The 27,775-nt window shown below is 42.4% G+C and overlaps 1 protein-coding gene across 4 annotated transcripts; it reads right to left on the reverse strand.

Moving 5' to 3' along the window:
- On the reverse strand, positions 1 to 27,775 carry ZNF217 (zinc finger protein 217). Of its 4 annotated transcripts, XM_083872995.1 has the most exons (7): positions 27,711 to 27,749; positions 26,608 to 26,680; positions 11,789 to 13,596; positions 9,553 to 9,678; positions 7,148 to 8,728; positions 3,708 to 3,834; positions 1 to 2,539 (listed from the first exon to the last, which is right to left on the reverse strand). In XM_083872995.1, the coding sequence occupies exons 3-6, from the start codon at positions 13,188 to 13,190 to the stop codon at positions 3,722 to 3,724; spliced, it is 3,222 nt and encodes a 1,073-aa protein (XP_083729121.1). In that variant the 5' UTR covers positions 13,191 to 13,596; positions 26,608 to 26,680; positions 27,711 to 27,749; the 3' UTR covers positions 1 to 2,539; positions 3,708 to 3,721. The 4 variants fall into 4 exon arrangements, with proteins under 4 accessions (XP_083729121.1, XP_083729118.1, XP_083729120.1 ...); XM_083872992.1 differs by lacking the exon at positions 26,608 to 26,680 and having other exon boundaries at positions 27,711 to 27,775; XM_083872994.1 differs by lacking the exons at positions 26,608 to 26,680; positions 27,711 to 27,749 and adding an exon at positions 27,087 to 27,468.

The following is a 27,775-nucleotide window of genomic DNA, read 5'->3' on the forward strand; positions in this document are numbered from 1 at the left end:
AATACAATTAATGCTCCTCTCAATGTCGTTATCACCAAAAAAATGCATTTAATAACTCCTTTTCCTTTCTTGAAGGAAAATAACTGCAGGAGAAGAAAGCAAAAGTTTCTTCCTTATTTCAAGACAGATTTTCTGGGGAGTGACTCAGTATTTTCATGTAACTGAACATGAGTTTGGATTTGGTTATTGGCAGCTTCTCCCTCTCCCCCAGCAACGCGAGGATGGTGAAAGGTCAAGTGAACACGAAATTCCAGACAACTCCTTTTAAGCCTTAAAAAGCAAGACACAGAAACCAGTTTTGCAAAACACCAAGTCTATATTTACATCCACATGTAATAATATACTCAAACTAAAGTGAAATACATCATAAATTAAATGAGTAATGTGTGCCTGCTGCTTGCCGACTTCCGGTCCCGACAATTAAAATAGAACAAAATGGAATGAAATAAATACATTTAAAAAAGAAAAAAAAAAAAAAGAAAAAAAAAAAAAAAAAAAGGAAAAAAAAATTGAACAATTTGTACCTCTATATATGCACTGTTATTTCCAAAGGAACATACAAAAAAAAAAAAGGAAAAAAAAAAAAAAAACAGTAGTATCCCAATAGTTAATACTGATGGGCAAAGTGTGGTGGTGTTGCCATGGAATGGAGTCTTCAGGTCCATTTTTCCATTCCAACCCCCCCAAAATAAAAAAAAAAAAAACCCAAAAAAAAGCCTTGAGGAAAACTGTACCAGCATGAAGGGAGATTAAAAAACAAACAAGCCTTAGGTCTGTTTGCTGCACAACACGTTAAAAAGCAGCCCTGCCCTGTGTGGCACAGGCAGAGCAGCTCCAGCCATGCACCAGGACAGGGGGAGAGAGAGAGAAATCACACACAAAAATAGATTATTAACCCTTTTCCAAGTGAATTCATCTTCAAAAAATAGGCTATAAAAGTGCAAAACTAGGAAAACAAAAAAAATCTAGGTTATGTACATATGGCTCAGCTTATGAACAGGAAAACAGGTCAATAGTGTACAATTTCCTGATACACAGCACTTCATTCCATTGCCAGTTTACAGAGACATTAAAAACCAGTCCCATTTACAGGAACTAAGACAACTGGAACATCTCAAGTTGCATAATGAAAAAAAAAAAACCAAAAAAACAAACCCAAAGAGTTTCTAGGTTTTGCTATTTTACATTTGCTGTAGGAAAGGGAGAAGAGAAAAATGAACAGTGCAAAATATTTAATTGTTTCGTTTTACTAAAATATATGGAAGTCAAAGCCAGGTACAGAAGGAATTAACTCTTAACTACAGTAACTTCATGAGAAGAAATGAGGAAGGCAAGTCAAAAAAAATATGCAACAGTTCTGCTTTACTGGCTGGTAACTGGCCCATCTTCCCTTTACAAAAATTAAACTGCATGTGCATTAGAAAAAACTCTTGTTGTCTTCACAAAAAAATAAAAGGAGATAGATATTCTCCCATTTACAGGGTATTTCTCACTCATTTTAGATGCTAAAAACTGACATCAAGAAGCTTTCAAGCACAGTCAAGTAGACTCCATCACAGCCACATCCCTTTTGAAGTCTGGAGAACCCAAATTTGTATTTCAAGGCTGTTGTTTGAGACTTTACAGCTTTGGACAAAGGTGCAAAGGAGGTTTTTTCTTCTCTAAATGTGACTGTGTGGAGCTCAGCACAGAACCAAACATGGAGATTATTATTGTTTGTCAAGCAAGTCCCAGGATTTTCTGTTTGGATGGTGGCAGAGGTGTTCTTTAAGCATCTTCTCCGAAGAACAGCAACCAATGCCAAGAGAAGAATCCAAGCACATTTCAGGAGATCCAAAATGTCAAGTATTGCCTCATGCTTGCATTTAAAAAAAAAAAAAAAAAAAAAAAAAAAAATGCTGGAAAGAACCTTAGAGAAGCAGAGCCCCTCCAGCACGTCCTGGTCCTCACCCAGCCAAGGCAGATCAATGTCAGCACCGTTGCTTTTAATGTTCACAACATCTCTAAACCGGACACTTTCAGACAGTTTATTTGGAACTTGTTTTTTAAAAAAAAAACTAACATAGTTCAACAGGGAAAAAAAAAAAAAACCAAAAAAAACAAAAACAAACCAACAGATGAGAAACTTTCACTTTCATGAAAAAAGGAGCATTACGCCAACAGGATTTTCAACTTCAATATTTACAGTTTACCTGAGGTGCAACGATATATAATCTTTCCAAGAGAAACTCTTCAGCAGCGCTCAAGTATGTAAAAATAGAACTCCTACCTAATATTTGGTCAATTAATTCTAATGAAAAATACTCAAAAAAGTCAAAGGTCAAGATATACATTCTCCACACACCTTCATAACCCAACTGTTCAGACTACTTTGTATGGCTATTTGGTACAAAATGTTAAAAGAACCAGTATTATAAAACTGTAGTGTTTCTATATACAGTACAATCACAGCTTAGTTCAGTAGCTTTCACCATTTTCTCTTCCTCAGGGGATGAACTGCAGTTATAATTCTGTGGAACATGCATTTGTGTCCTCAGACCTGGGGGGAAAAAAAAGAGGAATAAATATTAAGTTTGTGGTATACAGCTCTAAAATAGTACAACACAGTTTTTGTAGTGAGGAGTGTCTCTGTAACAAAGGGAATTCCAATCCTTGCTAAAGAATTGATATTGCCATGGAAGTCTGGATTGCCAGCTTTTATCTGGCAAATAAAGTCTACTTTGGAAGATGTTCAGACCCAAGAAGAATTTCAGGCATGGAATCAAGTTAACACCACAACCAGACACATCTATGCTTAGCAGGGGGGCAATGAGAACAGTCAGGTTAGAAGAATAACAAGAAATAAAAGTGCTTTTAAAGCTGTCAACTCAATGTCAGATAGCTCTGTTCCCAAAAAATTTCCATAAAATCCCGTGTGCTGGCTCAGGTGCTGCAGCATTCCAGAAATACTGCTGAAGTATTCCCCTCAAGAGGGAAATTATCTGTAGCTCTGGGTTAGAAAAAGGCAGAGAGATCTCTTTATTCCAGTCCTACAGAGCCCCTCTGTGCTGAGCTGTGAAGGGGGTTCAGGTCTCAGCCCCGAGGGATGAACTCACAGCACAGGGAACAGCTTTCACCTGGGTTAAAAACCCTCCCCTGGGTTAAACAGAGGGAAAACTATCTGGAATAACCTCCGGATCACAGAGAAGCTGCCCAAGAGCTGTCAGGAATCTCTCCCAGCCCAGAGCTGTGGTTTGAGGAGCCCTGAGAGCTCAGCAGGGGCAGAATCCCCAGAAAAACCCACCCAACACAACCCCAGGAGGAGCCAGAGCTGCATCCCAGGACCTCCTCTCCTCCTGCTCCTCCACATCTCCCTCTTCCACCCTCCTCAAGGACTGACTCAACTTCCACTTCCTGACTGCACTTTGACTTTCACTGAGCACTTCCCACTGGGATTACAACTAACAAACATATAATTAATTAACATAATTATCCAGTGCTACCCTCCCATTTCTCTTCAGAAAGGCACATCCTGTACCTATCAAACCAATCATTACCACCACTCCAAACAACCAGTGCTGCCACCCCAGCCTTTGGTGATTTTATAAGGAGGAGGGAATTTTTATCTTTGCAGGCTCAGACTTTGACAAACTCTCCCCAGGCTGTGCAGGAACCTTTGATGCTCGTGCAGCATTTGAGCCCCAGTGAATTCAGAAGGTTTTGTTTACCTTTCTGGAGTGATTCAGTTCTTCTTGTCACTGGGCCTGAAGGGTGTGTTCCCCACGAAGGGCTCGTAACTCCTCTTCTGCAGCAGATTGCTGGGTAAGTGTTGGTATGATGACACTGATCTCTTTCCTGGGAAGAAAAGCCATTTAAGGGAGTTAGAATTATTTCCTGCTCCTCTCAAGTCCACATTCAGAATCCAAAATACCTTGATAAATCATCTCACAATCAGGCCTCAAAAATATAGACATCCCTTGATATTCCTATTGTATGAAATTCACGATCCAGAATAAATACAAAGAGGATGAAAAGATAATTTAACAACCTTGTGCTAAGTTTAATCCAAGTGGTGCCCAGCTCCAAATTTTACTCATTTTATTTGCCAGAAAGAAATGTCTTTGCTTAACTCATCCCACAGCAGAGGCCTCACCTAAGGAGGTGTAAGTGCTGCACCCTTAATGCCTAATTCAGTTCCTGTATTTTGTTTGAAAACTGAATTTTTCAATGAGCATTTGAGAGGGAAAGTGGGGATATTTCATTGCTGCCATCATGGATTACACAAAACTCGTGACACTTTAAGGAGTGTTAGCACACATTCACTTGCAGAACTTTGTTAAGCAATTCTCAGTCTAGCATACAGGTAGTTACATGTTTATCTGAGACCATTAATTCAGATTTATATATGTGAAATCAATGCCTGTTCCATATTAAGCCTTACTAGCTTAGGCAAGCAGTCAAAAACACTTCATAAAACGAAGGCAAAAAGTCCAGAATCATTACTCCCACAGGATCCAAAAAGCCCAACTGCCATCCATATTCCATGAAAGCTTCCAGTGCAGCGTTGGAAAAAAAAAAAAAACCTCGCGAGCTTTAATTAAATTAAAATGGCACCACTAAATTAATATTTCAACAGAATCCACGGAGCCATCGGAGTGTGTCACGAGCAATTGTCTTTAATTTGCAGCCTCTGCCAAATCAATCAGCCAAACAGGTTATCCCTGATAACATGTTGCCATTGCAAAGGCAACTAATTTGAGAATAACACAAACTGAGCGGTTTCAGAATGTTTCTGTCTCTTCAGGGCAACACGGGATGGCAAAGCTTACAAGCAATAAGGGAAGGCATCATGCTTTAATCAAGTTTGCCAAGTGGAACATATTCTCCTGACAACTTGATCCAGCAGCATTTAACATGCCACGGGATGTGTTGGGGGCACCTCGAGGATGTCGCCACGAGGGAACCCAGGCCCTGGGAGAAAAAGGTTTTGACATTCTGGTTTATAAAATCAGAAAGGTTTAAGGGGAAGAGGGAGGGCAGAAAAGCTGCAGGTCTGCACCTGGCACAGCTCTGCAGATGGGATCACACCACACAGCTCTGAGGAGCTAAGTGGAGACTGTTGTGTTTCAGATTTATAATGAAAAATAGAATTTAAAGAGACTTTTATCTCTGCTCTCCACCCACAATAAAATTCTAACGTTGAGAGGTTGATTGGCTTATTACCCTATACCATTCTCAATTAACTATCAAGGTTTGGGGTTGGGTACTTCTAAGCAAATTGGTTGAAAAACCAAGGAATTAACCTTACAAACCTACATCTTTTTGCTTAGGGCTTTTACAGAAGTTGCTACAAAACCCCAGCAGAGGGGAGCTTGTTTCACGACTCCTTCCAATGGAGGTAACAGCCATAAAAAGTTGCTTTTCTCTCGAGTAATGAACAATGAAATGCTCATTTCCATGACAACAATGCTGTCAAATTAGCTGCAGCCACAGCTCTGAGAGCTCTAAATAAGAAAACCCAGAGAGAAGTTCCTGACTGCGGGGCAGTGTCTCCAGGCTGGCAGCAAGAAGAGGAAGCAAAGCCCAGCACTGAGATTTCTCTGGCACAGGTGGAGCTTCCAAAAGAAGAACCAGGTGGGTTCCATGAAGTCATGGTTTACAAACAGAGCTCACAGTGCTGACACCTCCCCAGCCCTGCACACCCTCACTGGTCCCTGTCTCCACCTCCATCCTCCTCTCACATCGCCAGGAATCAAAGGACACCAGCCATTTCTGTGTTCCTGGGCAGCCCTGTGCAGAATCCAGTGAGCATTTTGTATTTCTCACAGCAATTTGGGGTGCACAGGAATGAAACCAGGAAGGAGCCCTATTTCCACACCTCTCCAGTGACTCAGCTCTGCTGCTTTTCCTTCTCCACTCCCTGCCCAGCTGGACACACAACTGTGACACTTTCCCTCACCTTTCTCCATAACCCACCAGCCAATCCTGCACATTTATATATAAATATAAATTCCTTATATGTGATACATTTTTGAAGCCTATAACCTTAAAACAAGCAAACAAAAACCAGAACAGAGTGAGTAAATACTCTTTTTTTTTTTTTTTTTTTGCTTCATAACTAAATGTGGATTCAGTATTTGCAGTTTGCTCTGACCTGAGGGAACACACCCCTGCTTGTTCCCATCCCAGACTAATTCAGAGGAGCAACTTTACTGCTTCCAGAGAATGGGAGCATTCAGAGTTCAGGAACTTCACAGACTTTAAGACTACACAGCCAACACAGGCTATTCATTTTTATAATGGGATCTTCATCTCAAAATTCAAAGTCCTGTATTTGTAGCTAAGTCCATGCTGACCTCAGCTTCAAGTCATAAATACCACCTTCTACAAATAGTCAGACAACTGCTTCAATATCAACCAGCACCTTTTAATCTTGGCCTCCTGCTGACTTTTCAAAAATGTTGATCAAGGACAAAAACACAAAAAGCATTTATGATGTAGAAGTACCAGAGTTCTCCCAATACATCACAAATCATTTATCTCTGCTAGGCCCAGAACTTTCCACAGAGCATTACTACACCATAATTAGAATAGCAGAAATCTGTTGTCTTGATTTAACAAAGTATTCTGTTCCTACTAAAAGTTAAACATAAAAAAAAAAAAAAAAAAAAAAAACACTGAAGAGCAGAAGTCTAAGATTTAAATCAGTTTTATGATCTGCAATACATCCTTTTCTGCTCTTGAAAGGAACAATTGTCTATGGCAGTTTTTGGGGTTTTTTTTCTGGAAAAAGTTTTAGTAATATTCCAGATGGTCCAAGACTTCTGGCACATTAAGTAAAAAGGCTCATTCCATATCCTGGATTAGGCAACATGTCTGGAGTGGTCTGATGAGCAAACAATACATATTTGCCATTAGAAACCCAGGGCAGAAGGGAAGGGAAACCTTGAGGAATTTTTCATCCCTCTTCAAAACTCAGCCCTTCCACACCTAACTCCCCAAGCCAGGAGTGTGCTGAACCTGGATTTTAAGTCTAAAATCCAAGCACTGACTGGACTTGGTGAAATGCTAAGCACAGCTGTATTTTCGGTGCTCCAAGGTGGGCACACACACATTTATACCCCATTCCCCTCCCTGTGGCAGAGCAGGAAGGAGGGACTGACTGTACCTTCTCCTGTCGAGCTGGTGACTTGGCCATTGCTAGATCCACAAGAGGCATAAAGTGACCCAGAGCTGTATGGCTCGTAGGGTTTGAGAGCAGTCAATACATTGGGAGGATCAACATCATCTGCACTGAGGAGCCCTTGTTTGCCTGGCAGGACAGAGGGTGAGGGTTTGGTGCGAGGGTATTCCTGAGGTAGCAGATTTGCATATCTGTTTGCAACACGGAATCTGCTCATTTCGTATCTCCTGTAATTAGCCAGAGGAGAGTCCAGGTGCTCCACACCTACCACAGAGGGTTTCATCCGTTTGGAAGAGGTTTCTCCATAGTCCAGAGTTGTGTTGCTCCCAGATTTAGTACAGAGATAGTCTCTCCCTCGGTGGCAAGGCCAGCCAGGGTCACTGAGGTGAGACTCGAGAACCCCGTTCATGCTGCTGCTGATCAGACCAGACTGAGTCACTGGGGCACCCACAGCTCTGAGTTTAGATTCAGATCTTTTTACTCTGTCCAGTACTGGAGAGATACTGGAACTGGAGTGCACTTCTTGCTGAGGTTGTCTGTAGTTGTTTGCCTGAGCTCCAACATTACTTGGCTGTTTGTGAAACTTGAGGTTACTCGGGGCTGCGCTGCTCGACTCGCTCCCGGAGAAAAGAGGGGCTTTGTTCTGTGGAGGGGCACATTGCTTGGCTTTCCCTGCCTGCAGTGGTTTCTGCTGTGGATTTGGGGCAGCCTTGTTTTTGTTGGGATGCAGAGGCAGAGGAGGCACATCCTTGCCCAGCAGGGCCGGGGGGCAGCCCGTGCGCCGGGCCTTGGCCACGGCCTTGCTCCTGTAGCCGTTCTTGTTCACCGTGTCAGGGTTGTACTTGTGCATCAGCCTCTGGTGCATCATGAGGACCTCGGGATAAAATGTCCTGTAGGTACAGAAGGGGCAGGTGCTGGGGGCCAGCAGGCCTCTGCTTGCAACCACTGAGCATTCCTGGGAAGTCTTACTGGATAAATCCAAGGGCTGCTCGTGACAGTCCACGACAACTCTGCGTTTGTAGTTCTCAGTGCATTCTTGCATATTGTTCACATTTTTCCCACCAATAAAAGCACAGATGTACTGGACATCATCTTCTTCTGATGCCACAGAAGCCTTTCTCTCTCTTTTAGGCTGAGCTTCCTTAATTTCCTTCTCAGCCTTTAGTTTTTCCAGGTAAGGACCAGGCACGTTTTCAGCTATTTGATTCAAACTGCTACAAACAGAACCTTTGTTCGATTCCCTGGAATTGTTCTTTACTTTTAAAAAGACTGTGCTGCCTATTGCATTGCTCAAGGACAGAACTTCCTTTTGCTGCTTGGCAGGTGGGCAGCTCTCAGCATCTTTGGCACCATCAAAAAGCCTCTTGAGATTTTTGGTTTCTGGAGCAGCATCAGCAGCCAGCGACAGCGCCGTCTCCTGACCCCGCAGGGAACCTTTGCTGTCGCCCTTCCCATCAGCTGTGCCGTCACCGTGCCTGTCCTTGTGGTGTCTCTCTAAATGATACCTCAGGGAAGTTTTCTGGGCTGCTGCATACTCACAGAATTCACATTTGTACGGCTTTTCACCTGCAACACAGATTCAGCAGTGAGTCAGTCTGAGATTTGAAGGCTCAATCACAAACATGAAAGAAATACTGTTGGATTCTAAAACACTAAAACTGATTTTTCTCTCCCCTTCCACACACTCCTATGTCCCAAACTCCTCTAAAACATTTAAACAACAGGATCTTAATGCTTTTACTATCTACAGTGACATCTTCTGGCTGTGCTGGGGTGTTTCCACACGCTGGCTATGGATGGAGATGGGAGCTGACAACGTGTTTGGCTCAGATAAACAAGGAGTGAAAACTCTGGGTCAACACCAACAAGCTCCAGACCTCGATCACCCCACAAGTGTCCTGTTGCCAACACAAATGGCAAAGCTCAGCTGCAAACAGAGCTGCTGCCCAAGAACACACAGGCAGGAGTAGGAAGGGTTTGTCTGGTTATGCAAAACAAGGAGTTGAGTTGAAAAAGAGACTCAGCTTTTCCCCAGGTAGCAGCAGCTGGCAGACAATCAACTTAACACTTGAGAAATTGGCTGGGTTTTAAATTAAAACCAAACCCTAAACTTCTGCTACACTACTAAAAGTAGAAAAAAAAAATAAAAGCCTTAAAATATATGGTTTTAACAATACTTAATGTAATTAGCATTATTCAAAAAAAACATTTATAATCATGTTAGTAATTCAAATACATTTTAATTGTGATTATTTAATTTTGCTTAGAATTAGCGAAAACTTTGTTCTTAATATCAGCAATACTGAAGGCAGATTCTGTTTTTCAACATTCCATCTGAGTGGATTCAGCAGATTTCCCTCCCCACCCTGAAAGGTGCAGCCCTCATTTACCTGTATGAGTTCTGAGATGAATATTGAGGTAATAATTGGAGCGAAAATACTTTCCACAGTAGCTGCATTCTCTGGAGGCTGCGAGGGTTTTAACTTTTGTTCTTTCCAAACTGTCTTCACTTTTATCTTTGGGAGAAAACACAGGCATATTATCAAGAGCAAATGCTAATTTGCAGTCTTGTTTAAAACAGTAACTTTTTAAATAAAGATAAACACAAAATTATGAATTGCTGTCAGATTCTACACTCTGCAAGTAACTTTTGCTCTGTTTTGCTGCACTCTGAGTAACAAGGGCACAAGAGTTGAAAAGGTTTCCACCCAGAACACTGTGGTTTGTGACAGTGACCAAGGAGCCCAGAGAACAAAAAAGATGCAAAACAAGATTCAAAGAAGAAGAAGAAAAATCAAGTTCTCTCTATGGACCTACAGGACCTTGATGGAGAATGGCCCATCTCAAATACTCACATAGATTATAAACTTTACTATTTTATTAAAGGGAATGCTTGAATTAGTGTGAGTGGGATAATTCAGACTAAAAATGTGCTCTGTGCATTACAGTCAAACACAGAGAAGTGGGCAAGAAAGGCAAATATGCCTTTTTAAATTAATTCTAATAATGATATTATTTACATGCTAATCAATGGCCTGTCTGTAGAGACACTCCTTAGATTTGATGAGGAATATTTCCTAGAAGCTGTTTAGATTTGATGAGGAGTATTTCACTGAATTAACATGGAGTGAGGAAGTGCCAGGGTGTCCCAGCGGGTACTCCAGGAACAAACCCAGGGATGACTGAGCTGTTGCAGTGCAGTGCAGAGGCAGGAGGTGCCACAGGAGGGCGGCAGGGACAGAGGAATGGCACGGGATTCACACAAACTGCGCTGCAGCTCCACTGAAAATCCACACAACTCCACTCAACACCCAAGGCAAGGCTGAACTGGACACCAGGAGGAGGAAGGAGACCTTTGGCCAGACTAACAAGTCGGATATAGAACAGACTTAAAAGAGTTCTTTGAGGTCCCAGCCTGCTGGAAAAGTTTCTCTCCTGGAAATGCCGCGCACGGCTCGGCCCTGGCGAGTTAAACAAACAGCTCGTGTCTCCGGAGGTGTGACTCAGCAGCTCACACCAAAATCTGCTCTGCTTTAGGATAAGGCGCTGAGAAACAAAATAAGCAATTTCACATTAGGTCATCACTTCATTCCTTTGTTCCTGCAGGCGAAAAAGAAAGGGCTGCACATTACCAGAAATGGCCAAGTCAGCCCTGTGTGGGTGCCAGGACATTCTGTACGTCGTGTCTTGCCCTGAGATTATGCAAGTGTCTGTTCTTCCGAGCCGGCTGGGAGCGTGTCACACACACAGGGGCACATCAGCTGCCAGACTTTCTGCCAGGCCTTTTGTCCCCTGACATGCAATCTTTTTCAATTAAGGAATCATTCAGTATCACTTGCTTTTTTCCAAGACACTGCGACATGCGGAATTAATCCTGGGTAATGTACAGATGGAGCCCATCCACGCTGTCAGCAATCCTTCCAGGCAGAGGAGTTAAATACACACCTCTCTTACTTACAGGATCACGTATTAACAGCCTGTGCCCTTATACAAATGATTCAGACATGCTGGTTCTGACATTTAGGCTGTTCAAGTTACTGTTCAAAACAAGCACTGAACTTGCAGTTGGACAGAAAAAAGTTTTAAATTATTCTTTACTTCTCAGAGGCTTAAAAACTGCTGGTGTTGAGCACTGAACGTTTTTTGCCCTTACAAGATAAAGGGGGAGGAAGAAAGTAAAACTGCAATTACTTCCTATAAAACACTCTTTGTATTAAGAATGTATTAAGAACTATTCATTCTTTGTAAAAAACATGTGCTGGATGAGAAGGGATATGGAACACTCCAAAACATCCAGTTAAATTAGAGATAAGGGCTGAGTAAACAGTGATTTTTTTTTTTCTGATTGTTATGTTAAACTCATTGTTATAAAATCTACTTCAGTCAACTCCAGTAACTGCAAGAAGCCCCAACACAACTTCAAAGACCTCAAAATGGCAGCATCCAAACCTTCTTTTTCCTCTGTTCCCTTTCCCCCACCATGACACTCCCTATCTAGTTTTTTTTACCATTTCACATTCTGAAAACACAACAGAACAGCACGACGCATTTCTTTGGCTCTCAGGACTTCCTAAACAACTCTCAACAACAGCCACTTCAAACTGAAGTGCTCCCAGAGCTACTCACCTAAAGGAATTGTTTCTGGAAGCCCATCCTCAGAGCCATCCTCAGAGCCCCCCTCCATCCTCTCTGCTGCCCCGTTCTCCTCCAGGTTGGCCATGATGTCGGCACAGAAGGTCCTGGCAGCAGTGGACGTCTCCCCATCACCCCGCCGGTCCCTCTTGTGCACTCTGGAGTGAAGGACCAGCTGGTGGTATGTCCTGAAGGCTTTCCCACACTCAGAGCAGTGGGTTGGCTTCTCTTTGTTCTGGGATGATTTAGAATCCATCTCCATAGAAGGCACTTCACCGGTGGGATGTTTCAGTTTGTCCTGGGTTAAGTTACCATTCCCTGCGAAACTGCTGTTTTTATTTACCTTTGACTTCCCTGTAGTTTCAGCCTGGCTACCTTTATTTGCATTCCAAATTTCACAGAGTTCTTCTTTATCTGAAGATGACTCATCGTTGTCTGTACTTCCTTCTTGCCCTGGTTCTTTAATCTGCCCGTGGCCAACTGCAATTTTACCTTTGGTAGCCAGCTGCCATGCTTGATACGTGGTGAAAGGATCCAGCTCAGAGATCCACTTTGCAAGTTTCTGCAGTTTGTCCTTTTCTGGAACTGAATTTGGTCTTAAGTTCAAAAATTGGAAAAATTCCTGATTTTGAGACGTTTCTTCTGCATTGACTTCAGCAGTCACTTGGGGGCTTTCACCGTTGGGAACTGATTCTTTGGTGTGCACTTTACTGTGCTCAATTAGAGTCTCTTTATTGTGAAATAGGAAACCACAAACCATACAAATTTTGTAAGGTGACGTTACGTTCTCAGTTACAGGCTCCTGCACCACCTCATTTATTGTTATGGGGCCTTCAGCACCTTGTTGGTGCTTGTTTCTAGAACCAGGTTTTCCAGTGTGCGTTCTCATATGATTTTTGAGGAACCAGGGCTCTTTGAATCTTCGCCCACAAACGTTGCACCAATAAGTAAAAGAATCTTTATGTTTCTTCATGTGTGCCTCGATGTCAAACGCTTTATCGAACGTCTGCCCGCAAACTTTACAGCTGAGCTCTTCGCTGTCCTGCTCGTTGCTGGGTGAAGGGGAGCTGGTTCTGACCTGACATTTATCCAGAGGGCTGAGATATTCAGCCTCCACCCTGAGCACAGCTGGCTCACACAGCGTGGGCCTGTGCTGGCTCAGCACGTGCTTCCCCAGCTCCTCGGGGTGCTTGAAGGTCTCGTCGCAGAACATGCAGTCCAGGGGCATGCAGCCCTCGGCCTGCAGCAGGAACTTCTCCTGCAGGCTCTTGTAGGAGATGGTGTTGGTCCCTTTGATGGTCATGGAGGAGTCGCTGGTCTCCATCTGGGCACCACCCACGGCGCTGGCCAGTCCCTCGGGTCCGTCCATGTAGGCCAGGAGAGGCTGCGTGGGCATCTTTCCTCCCTCCTGCTCCTTTTTACATCCCTCGGTGGCAGCCTGCACTTCTCTGGGGGTGCCCCCTGATGGCACTAAGGACACTTGTGGAGTTCTCCAACATGTGCTTGCTCAATGCTCAGCTGGAAAACCTCTGCCAGGAAATCTTTTTTTTTAATTTTTTTTTTTTTTTCCCACCAGCGGAAAAATTATTTCTTCGTCAGCTTTATGTGCTTTCACACATCCCAGAAAATGTATCCAAAGGTTTGCTCGGTGATGGGATGAGGTTTTCAATTGTTTCTTCAGAGTTTTCAAGTCTACAGATACAGTCAGTTGCACTTAGTTTTGTTGCACAAACATTTCAAATAGTTGCATTGGGTAAAATACACTCAAGGCCAAGTTCAGTGCCACAAAAGAACTCCAGCACCTGGGGAAGAGAGAAAAGAGTTAGTCAGACCTTTCAAAAGACAAGCATTGTCTCCCAAACAATGAAAATATTAGGGCTGAGAACCATCAAGTATTTTAGAACAAAGTGTATTTTTAAGAGCCAATGAGGCACCTGGGTCACTTTTCTACCTGCCACAGTTGTAATAATTTGGTTTTGAACATCCCTCTGTTCATAACAGTTATTTCTTTGCAAGACTTTGTCTGTCCATTCAAAACCTGCTCCTACCCAGTTATATAAAGCTGCTGAAACCATATTTCAGTGCACTCCTGAATTCATAACAAACGAGTAGCCCAGGTAACCTTTCCTTGAACCTGTAAAACCACAGCAGACTCACTTGTTTGTCCCCTAAAGGCTGGTAAGCAAAAGGCTTTTTTTTTTTAGAAAAAAAAAACCCAGACAGCTTGGAATCAGCTTTTATAGTTCTGGTACACAGGGAGTGTCAGCACAAATCTTTGTATTAAGAACCATTCACCACTACTCAAAGCTTTCCCTATCACCCACAAATTTACAGTATCTGTGACAATTCTGGGCTGGTACAAAAAGAACATCTCCAAACTTTGTATGAACTAATGATACTTTTTCTTGAACAGTAGTTAAGTATTTAAATCATCCAAGAGACCAACTATTACATTATAAAAACAAAATTCTTCTACTTTCAAAGCAGCACAAAACAAAAAATGATTTCTTGATTATACTCACAAAGGAAGGTTTAAGATTCCAAAAGATTAAAAAGGGTTATAATATAGTTAATTTAAATAAATCTCTGAGTTTACTGAGTTATAATATAACTGCTAGCAGCAACTCATGGGCCACCACTTTGGGCTGACAAATTATAGTTCTGTGGAGTTCAGAACTCCAGCTGATGAAATTTTTGGGCAAAGGAAAAGTCCAGCAAACTAATACAAGACTAATACAAACTGCAGAAGAATCATTCTGAGACATTTCCAAATAAAGTAATAACTAATGAAAAGAATTCACTCAAAATCTGACTCAAACTTTGGCAAATCATTTCCTAAGAGCCTGCTGGCCAGTGACCACAACTTGAATTAATATGCCCCAAAACACATTATGTTCTGTAACTCTAGAGTAGAAAACAGCATGAACACAAGTGGGGTTTAAAATTCACCTCAATTTCCACTTCTTCCTATGAAAAAAAAATGAAGCATTTTGTTTTATTTGACCCAAAGAAAGGACAATAATTCAACCGGAGCCCTGCAATGCTCAGGGTGTGAGGTTTCCATGATAAAAATGTGATTATCAGTTGACTCTCAGCTCTTCCTGATCAGAGCTGGCTGGACACTAGAAGTGATCTTGCGTCATTAAATCTTAAACAATTTTCAGTAGAAATCAGCCCAGGCAGGAGAAGCAGCTGGGGAAGGACAGCTCAGCACACACTGGCAGGAGTTGTGGATCCAACATCTCAAACACTTCATCTCCACTTCCTGCAGCCTTGCCCTGAGAACACTCCTTGCTTTTCATTTGAAAACTCAGCACCTCCTTTCCCATCATGCAGACCACAAGATCCTGGGGCCTAATGAACATGGGTAAAAATAGAAAATAAAATAGGAAATAAAACACCACCACACCAGAATGCCAGTAAGAGAAGAAAATTATTGTTACCAGCTGTTTGTCTTTCATTTTTTTTTTCTGTTTTCTCTAAAGTTTAAAGTCTCTTCACTGCCCAGTTCTCTAATCCTTACACAATCAGCACAATTAATATCAAGAATTTTCATGGGGTTTTTATCCCAAGTTGTTTCAGGCCTGGGCCAAAGACTTATCCCAAGTTAAACACAAATGCAGGACCTTGCAGGGTAAGGTGGAGTGTGAGAGAGAACAAATTACTGCTGATGGCGACAGAATCTGCATTTTCTGCAGCCAAAGTCTCTTTTCTAACTACGCCCTTTATCCCCATTTTCAGTTTTATCACTGCCACGATTAACACTTCCTCTCTGCAGAAGAGCTCAAAAAAATCTCCTGTAATAGGCAGGTTCAGGCTGTGGGGTGACACTTCTGCTTCTGCTGCAGCCTCTTCCTTTCCCCCTTCCCCACTCAGCTCAGACCCTCCCTCACTCCCCACAGGCAGGTGAAGGAGCCAGAACCAAAGTTTGAAGCTCAAATATTCAAAAAAACTTTTTTCCCTTTTGTAAAACATCAGGAAAGAAAAAAAAAAAAACAACATATCAAAGGCTGTTGGTTAGCATGTTTTATACTTCATGTTTCAACTTGCCTTTCTGTTCTATTTCTACTGGAGTTTTAAGAGGTATTTTTTTTACTCAACATGCTACAGCAAAGCTCAGTGAGTATCTGCCTGAAAAGAACTTAAGTTTCAAATTAAAAAGAAAAAAAAAAAAAAAAAAAAAGATTAAAAAAAGTGGAACAAACTTAAGAATTGAAAACAAACTTAAGAATTGAATGCCTTTGCTTTCAGAGCCATAGGGAAGTAAAAAATCAGACTAGAGAGAGGCCAGAGGCGTTTGTGGGGCACGAAGGCAGATCCAAAGGGCAGTGCCTGGAGTCTCACAAAGTGAACTGCTGGGATTCATCAGCCACTACTTCCTCGCTCATGTCTACAAACAGAAAAAAGCCAATTAAGGTTTGTTACGCTCCCACTTTGTGGCACTACAACAAACACACAATAGAGCGACAAGAATGAAGTCACTGGAGAAAGGAAACAGCTGGGAAGCAGCAGAGTCCACCCTCAGTGCCCCGTCCTTTGTGGCATTGTGGGGTGAGGTGAGGGAGAAGAGAGTTTCTTTTGACATGGGCCACCACACTTGGCCCTACCCAAACCAGCACTGAGACAGCCACAGCTCCAGGATTTTTATTTTAATTGTTGATTTTAATTTTATTTAATTTTTTTTTCTTTTTTAATTTCGATTTAAGCGACAGGCAAAAATCACATCCAGGGAAGGCCCCAAGTTGGTCATTGATGGGTGAAAAATCCACTCCAATTAATCAATCAATCAATCACATTTTCTCTGATAAATCTTTGTAAACAGGGCTGCTTCAATCCCATCTCAGCTGCCTGGCAAACACAACCTGTCCTCACAACCACACAACCAACACCTGAGCCAGGAGAGGAGTTCAGCAGGAGCCTGGAGCCAATTTTGGTGGCTCTCAATAGGTTTGAAGCCCTTTGGAGACTTCACCAGAGCATTCTGCACCCTCCACCGAGCTGTGCCGGCTGCTCAGTGCTCTCACTGCTTTTCATAAAGGCTCTGAACTGTTCTAAGAACCAGCCACAGCTCATCCTCTAGGCAGGACTGCAAACAGAGCAAGATATTCCTGTTCCAGGAATCTGAAATGCAGCTCTTGGATACACAGCAGAGAGCACCTACAGACTGGGGGAAAAAAAACTGCAGGTAGCATTTCTGCAGGAAAGCACAGATACAACTAGACAGGAATGTATTTCAGCTGAGAGGAAGAAAGAATAGAAGTACTGGAGTCAGGAGGTGAGTTAGAAAGCTCTAGTCTTATTCTGTATCTGGTGATTACACACTTCACTCTGATTAGAGCCATGGCTTTTACAAGCAGGCAGGATTTCATGCTCTCCTGTTCAGACAAGCCAACACATGCCACAACTACAACCCAAATATCCCCACCAGGATTTTATCCATTAGTAACAAACCTTTCTTCCTACTGAAGAGAATATGCCTTGGATTTGAGGACCAAAAACGCTGATTAATTACATTCCTGTTATTCAAAACCCTGTAGGCAGCAGGAAAAATGTCCAGAGTTGCCTCAATTCTGTTGCTTCCTTGGAGAAGTGGACAACCTGCAATACTGTGACTGTGGCTGAAGGTCTGTCTGGGCAGGAGCTCAACAAATAAAACACAGTACCTGCCCTTCTTCTGTCTTCTTTCACTTTCAGAAGACAAAAGGACACAGCAGTATCAGAGACACTGAGTAAAGGAACAGAACAAAACAGGAAATCCTTCCTTCCAACAGCTGAAAAGTGATAAACTCGCTACAGATGAACTCAAGGTTGAAAATAAAGGATGACTTATTCTGCTCACAGAGCAGGTCAAGAAATGCCACTTGTGACATCCCTGCCCATCTGTGAATGTTCTCCTGTCCCTCCTGCCCAGCCCAGGGCCCACAGGGAGGGGAGTGAACGGGGCAGGAGGAACCTGCCCAGCTCCCCTGGACTTTTCCTGGAGTGACCCATCCAGAAGTGACAAATCCATCCCAGTTCCAGGGTGCCACCTACTGCACTTGATGCAACTACAAAGATATTTCAGGTGAGAAGAAAGGATAAAACTACTGGAAAAGTTTTAGGTTGAGCATTTAGCAAACTTCAGCTCACCAGTGGCTGAGTATCTCAGCAGGTTCACAGCAGCAATGCCCATCATATTTATAAACACCACAAAACAGCCATAAAGATTCCACGGGACAGATGAGAACATCTTGTTTTCATTGCACTTGCCACGCAACCTGAGAACCACACCAAAACCCTGCTGCATATAAATGCACTATTAAAACAGAGAAAAGTTTAATTAAAAGTGCCTGTAGAGAAATTTAATTTATTTGTATTAAATTGCACAACCTGAGACAACCTATTACAGTCCTGAAGATTTCTTTGGGAAATGACCTATCAGGAGTAATTTTATTGCATTTCTACTTCCTGCATTTCAAAATTTCCATGAATATGTAATAAAAACTCTAGACACACCTTTCGGAGAACAGCAAAGCCTAACCATTGACTTTCCCATTTTAAACACAAGGAATAAAACCTGCATGGCAAGTCTCAGGATAAACAACTATTCTGTGCTAATTCTGTGCTGCAAAACTATTGTTAAACTGTTAAAAGCAACCTGGAACAATTACAGAAGTTAAAGCAGTTGCTGCAACACTTTCTGAAAAAGAGAAGTGAGAAAACTCGAAGAGTTACAGCTAATTCCAGGACACTAAAGTTACTTTTCTTCTTTAGCAGATAAAAACTCAGACACAACTACCTCAACAGAAGATTCTCAAATAAAATACAAGGCCAGCAGCAAAATTATCACTGCTTAGCTGACCAGCTTCTTCCAGCTGCTGCAAATCAACCACCTTAATATTTACTGGATCTATTTGACTTGAGAAACTTATATGCAACTCTAATTTCCACTTAAAGAAAGGATTTTTTCCACTTTAAAAAAAACCCTAGAGTTTTCCTCACGTTTCAAGAAGTTTCAGGATATTAAGAGTCATTTTACATGAACTGTTCTTTCCTCTTGGTGTGTTTATGCCCCAGAACAGATTGCTGGTAAATAGATTTTTACACTGCTGATTGCTTATTGGAAATTACAAGTTTAACACTTTTTTTTTTTTTTTTCATTCCAATTTCAAAGATTTACTGTAGTTGTTCCAGTCCTACCTAAGGATCACAGATAAAACAAACCAGTTAACATCACTTTTAACAACACCTCGCTGGGACCACAAATACAACCTTGATGTGTGTTATCTATTTTATCTGGGCACAGCTGTGTTCAGGTGTTAACACAGATCACAGGCAGAGCAGCTCACACATAAATAAATACAACTTCAAATCCTCAAATAAAACCTGAGCTGAGGCTGAACTTAGAACTTTTTTTTTTTTTTAATATACATACACATCACTGCATAAAGCTAAGGCAGCTGCACCACACCTACAAAGTTAAGCACAAATAGCACCTTAAAACAGTTCTTAACAATATTTAGAGATTTTTGGACGCCCCTGCAGTGTCCTGGCTGAGTGTGGTGTCTGCACAAGCCACCAGTGACCCCAGTTCCATGCTGGGAGCAGTTCTGGTGTACCCTGGCATTCCTAAGCTCCCACACTCAAGTCAGAAAGCAAAGCTAAGCATCATCGTGAGGTTCTCACTCACCCAACTGTCCCAAAAGGTGAGTCAGATTTCCAAAATCCACGGGGTGAAATTTGGGGTTTGCCTGCAGGTAGCCGAGGTTTGCGGCCACCGCGGAAGTTCCTCTCTGCGCTTCGGCAGAAACGCGCCTGTGCCACGCTCGGGGCCAGGAGGGGCTTTCCTCCAGGAGGCAGAAATGCCTCTGCCACCCCAATCTCAGCGAGGGAGAACCCCTAATTTTAAGGAAGATGATGCAGTATTTGCTCCACAGGCCATGACCCTGTTTCTCAAAGAATACAAGTGTCCACTGCCTATGACTCGAGTGACAACGCTGGAGAGTTATCCAAGTCAGCCCAGATAAAAACCTGATTTTGCAGAGCAGCACAGAAGCCAAGAATTATTCCTCATTACTGGGCATTCTGCTGCTTTCTAGGGAGGGGAAAGAGCTACTCCCATCTTGAACAGTAGATCATTTCACACGACTTCCCAGAGTATCATCCTGCGTTAGTGAGTGATCCCAGTGCTGCTCCTGGTCCACACCGAGCCCTTTATACCAACCGTGCGAGCACAAAACTGCTTTTTATACTTTGTTAACAGCTCAGCCTGATAAAGAACTAACACGAGCACTTGTAAAGGAAATGGAGATTCAGGGGGAGGAAGGGGAGGAAGAGAGTTGTTTGTTTCAGTTGCAGGAAAGATCAAAAAGAAGATGTTCAGGTTGAAGAGAGAACATAAAAGATGACCCTAAACTGGAATTTCCACTCCCTCCATCTGCAAATTTAAGTCCTCCTCGTTAGTCTCCATCCTTCAGGCTTGAAGATTTCAAAGTTATCCTAAACTTTAACTCTTAGGAAGGTTTTCATGCCTCATCTTTTTTATCCTAAGAGAGACTCACAGTTACAGTCCCTCCTAACAACACCACAGAGATTTCCAACACAAAGATCCTGAAACAATTCACAAAAACACAACCAGAGTGAGACATACACAGAACCCGAGACTGTTATTACCCAAGCATTTCTGCACACACACTTCAGAAAGATTTTTGTGTTGAAAGCCCTTTTGTAGTCAGATAAAACAGACATACATGCGAGTCATTTTCCCCCCCTGAAGTCTCGCAAACAGGATTTTAATCACTAGTGGAAAATAACTCTTGGTTAATAATGAACAATATTAGGAAAGCTCCCTCCCCCCCATCTCAGACATCTATAACCAATAAAAACAAAGGATATCCTCTTTCTCTAAAAAACCTTTTCCTGTGGAGTCCCTTTTTCTTGAAGGCTATATGTCTACCAGGGTTTTGGCAGAGGATGGATGAGCTGAGTGTGTCTCCTCAGAGAACTGAATGCCTCTTCTATCAAAAGATGTAATTAGGCCTTTGAAAGCAGGGAACGTAAAAGCTTGCAGCATTTTGCACATGTTTTTCCTCCACTGAGCAAGAGCAAATAGAAAAGACACTAATTCTTGGCATTAAAGGAGGAAGCACTACAAGTATTGACTTTTAAAGTTCAGAAGGACTGCTAAAACTGCCAGATTGTTTTTTTTCCTTTTTTTCCCCCCTCTCTGATTAGGAGAGAAATTCTGAGGAACCACAAAACTAAAGTGTATTTTAGACAACAGAAGTTGTCGATACCTGTTGTAGAGAAGCTGAAAGACACAAGAATAATCCTATTTTAAATAAGTCTGGGACACATTTCACCACTGCTGCGGGATGATGCAACTTCATTAAATCAAGAAGTTACATGCACTTAAACTGGCAATGACCCCTCACCTTACAAAACAGTTTATTGTTCTCTCCACAGCAGGTAAAGGCTCTCGGTGGAATGAGTGATACATTTTTATTGTTGAGTCAGTCTCACCTTACACAGACTGCCTTGTATGTTTAGTCTTGGTTTTCATTCAAAAGAAGGTATTTTCAGAGACCTTAAAAGCAAATTTGATTTCTTTACTTCTTTGGCAGAGGGATGTAAGGTCTCTCCAACAGCCACAACTACAAAGAAGTGGTAAATTCAGTTTACCAAATTAGACTTAATTCCTTATTACTCAAGAGCCAGGAGTTCCTCTGTAGCAATTACAGGCGAGTTGCATCCCTTAGGGCAGCATAGGTGAAATAACAGGAAAAGAGATTATTTTACTACTCCTGACTTTGAGAGAAGTGGTCACTTCCAAGGAGTTCCCTTTGTTCAGGCCATTAATGTGCCCTCACCTGGCTTCAAATCTGAATCCAACTCTCACCCAGCACAGCTCAAAGTGCTGCCCCATGGAAGGAACAGAGCAATATCTGATCCCTGTCCTCTGCAGGGCGCTTGGAAGCTGCCACTCTCAAACAAAACCACAATTAGGTGCTTGCAAAAGCCAGTCTTGAAAGATGGGAGAAGATACAGAGTCCAGGGAAAAGACATTTACTTGTAGTTCAGTCATCCCCTGGAGTAGCATCTGAAGGTACTAAAATAGAAAAGTGACAGAAACAGATACTTCCAAAAGCTGCCTCCTTTCTCCCATGCAGGTGGGAGATCTCCCAGAAACTGATGGAGAGTTTTGAATTCCCCAGGCTCACATTATCCCTGCCCAGTGATGATGTATCCAACAGCCTGGGAAACACAGGCAGCATCTGCAATGATCTGAGCTTTCTAACAGGCAATTTCAGACCCTAATTTTAATTAAAAGAAAGTTAGAAACAGACAGGAAAGGTGAACAGAAATTGAGGCTTCTCTGGGCCACCTTTACATCCATTTTTCCTTACACTGTATCAAACATCAGTCCTTGGTGTCAATCCCAGCAATTCTAATTTGCTTCTTCCTGAGTACCAGAAAAGAGAGAAGCTGAGAGAACCCCCAGGATTTCACCCTCCCAGTCCTCCACCATCACAATAAAGTGTGAGCACAACACAAAGGCCTCAGTTTCCCTGATGCAGCTCAGGCAGAGGCAAACCACCCTCCCTTTATTACAGTGAGAAATGCAAGTGTACCGATTGCGCATAAACAAACTCAGACTTTGATACTTTTAGTTACATAAAATCTGCAGCACATAGAAAAGCACCATCCCAGTCAATTATTCACTTCTGCTCGGATGGTTTTTTTTTCTGCTCCAATCTTGAAGTCACCCTGATCTACATAGATTTCCCTGCACGTTCAAACCACATTTCCTCTTGTGCTCACTTTTGAAATCCTCGAGGCAGCCTGATAAACAATTCCATCTCATTGTCTTTCCAAACACGTGTGTCACCGATATTTTTAATTTTAAACTCATTTTTCCCTGCATGTACACTGTTCTACTTTGAAACTGCAAAGTCTGCTCTTATCACACTGCTTCAAAAAAAAAAGAAAAAAAAAAAAAAAACTAAGGAGGAAGAATCAAGAGTGCTAGATTTATGATAAGCTCTAAACTGTGCTCTGAACAAAGTCATATGATTATAACAGTAGAAGTTCTAATGTATTTTTCCCATTGACTTACACCCACGTTTGGCATAAACAAGCTTCATCAGCAACAAAAGGAGATTATTTGGCAATTTCACTGAAAAAAAAAAATGCTGATTTCTAAAAAAAAAAACAAATTATTTTGAGAGAACAACTTTCTGTTTGGAAACACACAACAAAAAAACTTAGGTAAGTTTAGGCTGAAAAAAAAAAAAGCTTTTTTTTTAACCCTAAAATACAACATGTGTTGAGAATCTTACATAGCTTGGTCATATCCTTTTCCTTACTTTTGTATTCAGTTGCAAATCTCTTGTGGAATGAGTCACATCTCTCTCAAAGCACGCATACAGTAGTCAGCAGAATCCCCTCAGCGCATTCATGCACCAGGAAGAAAAACTTTTTTGTTCCTAAAGTCACCTTAAGAAAGGCGAGGACGGGAGGGGGGGGAGTCACCAGAAACGGCCCCAAGTCGGTTAAAAGTTAAAAGCAATTTGCAAATAATGCAGATATGAGATGTGGGAAGGCTCTGAGGGGGGTTGGAATTGCAGAGTGGCCCCAGTGAGGGCTGAGCTGGCACATGGCAGCCCTGCTGCAAAAAAAACCCAAAAGCTCCCTCCTCTCCTGCTATATTTAAAGACAATACCTCAACAGTTAAGTATTACAACATTTGAAGTGAGATAAATAAGCATAAGACACAGGCAAATATCCTCGGTTATTTAATCATCCTGAAAGCGGCGTGGAAGTGTGAGGCTGAGTTCAAAGGTCAAACTCTTCTTTCAGCTTCTTGCAAAAAAGAAAAGAAAAAGCTCAGCCCATTTTTACCTTGGGGAAAGGGGGGGCTGCTCCTTCCATATGCCAGCATTTCATAACACAGGAAAGAGGGAGTGTATTTACATATCCACTGGATGGAATCTTAGCCTAGGACAATGCATTCCAAATCAAGACTCAGGTTAGAAAGAGCTGGGCCAACAAAAAAAAGTCCCCAAGAACAAAGGGAAGTTAAAATTTACTTAACGTTTCCCCAGAGCTTCTTAATTGCAAACTCTCGGATTTTTTTTTTTTTTTTTTTTTGGTAACTAAAAGTTTACTGTAATCACTGTTTTGAAAGTCTAAGTGAAAGCCACTGTTCCCTTTTAAAATAATTTCCCCCTGATCACAGTAATAACTTAGCACTTTGTGTAAAATATGGTATTAATCTATCAGCGTGGTTCTAAATGAAAATACAGTGGTAAGAGGAGAGATTTCTGAAGGTTAGAAATAAGTGCTCAAAAAGGAATTTTTGGAGTGTGATCTAATGAAAGGGGAAACCAGAATCAAGTAGCCTTTTGTGTAAGACAGTCTGATAAAAAGGTGCTAAAGTTTACTATCTTCCTCTCTTTCTAGCTCGCCTCTACCCTAAATCTTGCTCTCCCCACCCCTCCACCAAAAAACAAAGCAAAAACCAAAAAACATTATTCACTCAAAGAGGGAAAAAGAAAGAAATCCTCTAATGCAAAGCCTGGAAGCCATTCTGTAAAGACTACTTAATATGAAACTTTGTTTACAAGACACCAATATAGCCTCCTTACCACACTCAAAACCAGAAAACATCCACTTATTTAAAGAAATGCTTTTTCTATTTTGATCAACAAGCACGTCGGTATTCATTTTAATTTTAAATTCAGCCCCAACAGTGCCATAAGAATGTTTCAAACTCATCTATGATATGCACTGTTTGAGAATGTTTAAACAAAGGAAGTAGGAAAAGCCTTAAAATACACAGCAAAAGTTAATGGCTTCAATTTTATTTTTTTTTTTAAATATATCCTGATTGCAGCATGGCAAAATTATTCTCTCATGCTCACACAGTCAGCCTTCAGAAAGAATAAGTGCAGTCAGTGGAGTAATTTGTCCCACTGGAAATTCTGTATAAAACATCTACCTAAAATAAACAAGGCTTCGCAGCAAGAATCGTCAGTTGCCATTAAGGACACACCTTAAAGTTCTTACCACACAGTAACTAAACAAGTACAAACTAGTGGGGACTGTTTGCTACTTTTGTCTTAAAAGTTAATGAGATCAATTCACCGCTCAGTATCAGATCCTCAGATCATTTTCTGCAAAATGGAGCAGACAAACAACTCTCCCCCCCCCCCCCAAAAAAAAAAAAAAACAACACAACTTTACATCCAGGCTTTTGAATGGCTGATGTTGTTATCAGCAAAGCCTGAGCTTCTTTGCAAAAGAAAAAAAAAAAAACTCACATTTAAACCTGACACCACGTAAGAGTAAAAGGTAAAACGCTGAAGTGCTCAGAATCTGGAGCTCTGGTACTGGAAGGCAGCTGTTGTTCCCCCTGCCTTTTCTTTTGTTGTGCTTAATCTCATGTCAAGTCATTCAACCAGCTCCAAAGCGATGAAGACATAATTGAAACAACCTTTAACTAAAAACTGATCTACTGTTCCTCCTAACTGCCATATATGTTGCTTAAAGATTAAAAAAAAAAAAAAAAAAAAAAAAAAAAAAAAAGAAGAAAGGCTAACTTATGAAAAAAAAAAAAAAAGAATGCACAGAATTTAAATCAGCAACTCTGGTGCATGCAGAAGAGTTGCTTGGCTGAAGGCCAAGCCAATCAATAAGCACTGTAATAACCGTGGCTTCTAAAGTTATTTGTTTTTCATATTTCCCCCACCCTGAAAAACTTAAAAGGCAAAAACTTGAAAACTCAAGATGCTGATTTCAGGAAGGAGCTGTGAGATCGAAAAATCCAAGTGTTTTTGCTCAGCGTGACGAGATTGTTCATTAAAAAAAAGGAAAAAAAAAAAAAGAAACAACACGTTGCAGAAAGATCAGTGATCACAAAGCCACATTCCTGCTACAGATCTTAAAATATTGACTCAGTTACAGAACTAGTAAAGGGGAAGAAAAAAAAAAAAAAAAACACCTCCTCCACCCTCTCCCTCTTCCCTCCCCCTCTGCCAAAAGAATGCAGTTTATCCTACTTATTTGCAACTGTCCTTTTCCATTATCCAAGGAAAGGCTGAAACCTCAAGTGTGGACATCCCAAATTAAAGTCTCAGTCGTATTCCCAAACCTGCAGTTAATAAGAGCTCCTAAGAGCAATAAAACATGGCGTTAAAGCATTTGCAAGCCATTGTCATAGCCCTGTGCTCTGCTACCTTTGCAGGCACAGAACCAGCCCCCACCAGGCATGGAAGCGTTGGTCAGCAAGTCAATGCCTGCTATTCAACTTGTAGTTAGGCGTTTTATTTCTGTGTCTTCCAGATCATATCACTCCTGCATTTCACGGCCTAATAAAATGTGAAGAATGATATGCTCCCTTCTCTCTCTCTCTCCCCCCCCTCCCTGCATCTGAAACTGCGTTATTTCCCTCTCTTCTTTTTCACACATTCTTACAAAAAACTTCCCTTTTCACATACTTCTATAAGAAAATATTTCACTGCAGCTATACTTCAGTTCCTATTTCTATTTTCGATTTTCACTAGATTCTTCTGCTCCTGCCTCCCCCTCAAACCCACTTGGTAGAAACTGATGTAGTTTTTAAAGCTCTCAAGGTCATTTCAAAAATGAAATTAAAAAAAAAAAAAAAAAAAAAAGTTGCCTTAAAAAAAAAAAGACCTTTAAACACACAACCCCCCCCTAAAACTAAACCCTTTTCACATTCAAACGCCTTTCATCAGCAGATCAATAACCCAACAGAAAGATTTTTGTTCCTCACCACTTCAAAACTATTACACTTCAATTCAAATACTTACAGGGAGTCACAGAGCACATTTTATGGGATGGCTCATTAGGGAACATACAGACCTTACTTTGGGTGCAGGTTTTCTGTGTGGGAGACAAACAAACAACAACAACAAAAAAAAAGCCTCACACCCCAAAACAGAAAGTCCAGGGGGGGCATCACGGACCAGGAATGAAATCCAATCTCTGGATATTCTAGAATTTTATTGTCCTCGCCTGGCAACCTCTTTTGTTGCTTCAGAAGTCAGTTGAGGCTTATTTATTTATTTTTCTAAACTTCCTATTCCCCTTTAAAAAAAAAAAAAAAAAAAAAAAAAGAAAAAAAAAACCACGATGCTAAAGAAATGATCGGGAAAGGATCGGGAAAGGCTTTTTGCTCTTTGAAAGACAAAGGTAAATGAAACAAAAAACTGCCAAAACGGATCAATAAACTTTTCATTAACAACCCCCCCACCCCTCCTCCTCCTCCTCCGCCCCATGAGCCACTTACTACAAATCCTTCTTCCAGGAACATCTTTTGACTCACAAAGAAATATTCTCTTGTCGCTGCTCAGCCCCAACCCCGGCCCGGCGCGGCCTCGGGGCGGCCCCCAGACCCCCAGAGCCCCCAGACCCCCCAGGTGCTGGGCCGGGGGCGGCACAGGCGGGGACAGGGAGGGGGCGGCGGCGGCAGAGCCAACTTTGGGGTGGGAGGGAGCTGGGGAAGGGCTCCGGGCTCCGGGCTCCGGCCGCTGCTCCGCCCGCCCCGCGCTGGGGAGGGGGCGGCGGGAGGGGCCGCTACCTGAGGCCGCGGCCACACACACCTGGACCTGCCTCCGCCCCCCCGGCCCCGCCTGCCCTTCCTCCTCCTCCTCCTCTTATCCCCCATGGGGATACAGGGGGGGGCTCCAAACCCCGCTTCAAAGCAGGCCGGGGGCTGCGCCCCCAACCCTTCAGACATCCCGGCGGCGGCGGCCCCCCCCGCGCTCGCTCCGCACAACCGGCCCCTCACGGCAGAGGCCGCCCGAGGGACGGGGCTGCGCCTGCCGCAGGTGCCCCCGGGGGGTGGGGGAAGGTGAGGGGGAGGAGGAGGGGGCCCGGAGCCCCCGGCAGGTGCCCCCCAGCCCTGCCTCACCTGAGCCGAGGCGCCGCGGGGGAGCGGCCGCGCCGCGCTCGGGGCACTGTTTGTAAACGGCTCCG

This window comes from Zosterops lateralis, assembly GCF_965231275.1.
Source record: "Zosterops lateralis genome assembly, chromosome: 16".
NCBI lineage: Eukaryota > Metazoa > Chordata > Aves > Passeriformes > Zosteropidae > Zosterops > Zosterops lateralis.

Excerpts from the sequence above, each read along its gene's own strand:
- ZNF217 (XM_083872992.1), bottom strand. The coding sequence starts at position 13,190 with ATGCCCACGCAGCCTCTCCTGGCCTACATGGACGGACCCGAGGGACTG. Across the intron at positions 9,679-11,788 it reads TCCAGAAACAATTCCTTTAG|ATAAAAGTGAAGACAGTTTG; the intron begins GTGAGTAGCTCT and ends TTTCTCCCAAAG. Across the intron at positions 8,729-9,552 it reads TCATCTCAGAACTCATACAG|GTGAAAAGCCGTACAAATGT; the intron begins GTAAATGAGGGC and ends TCTGTGTTGCAG.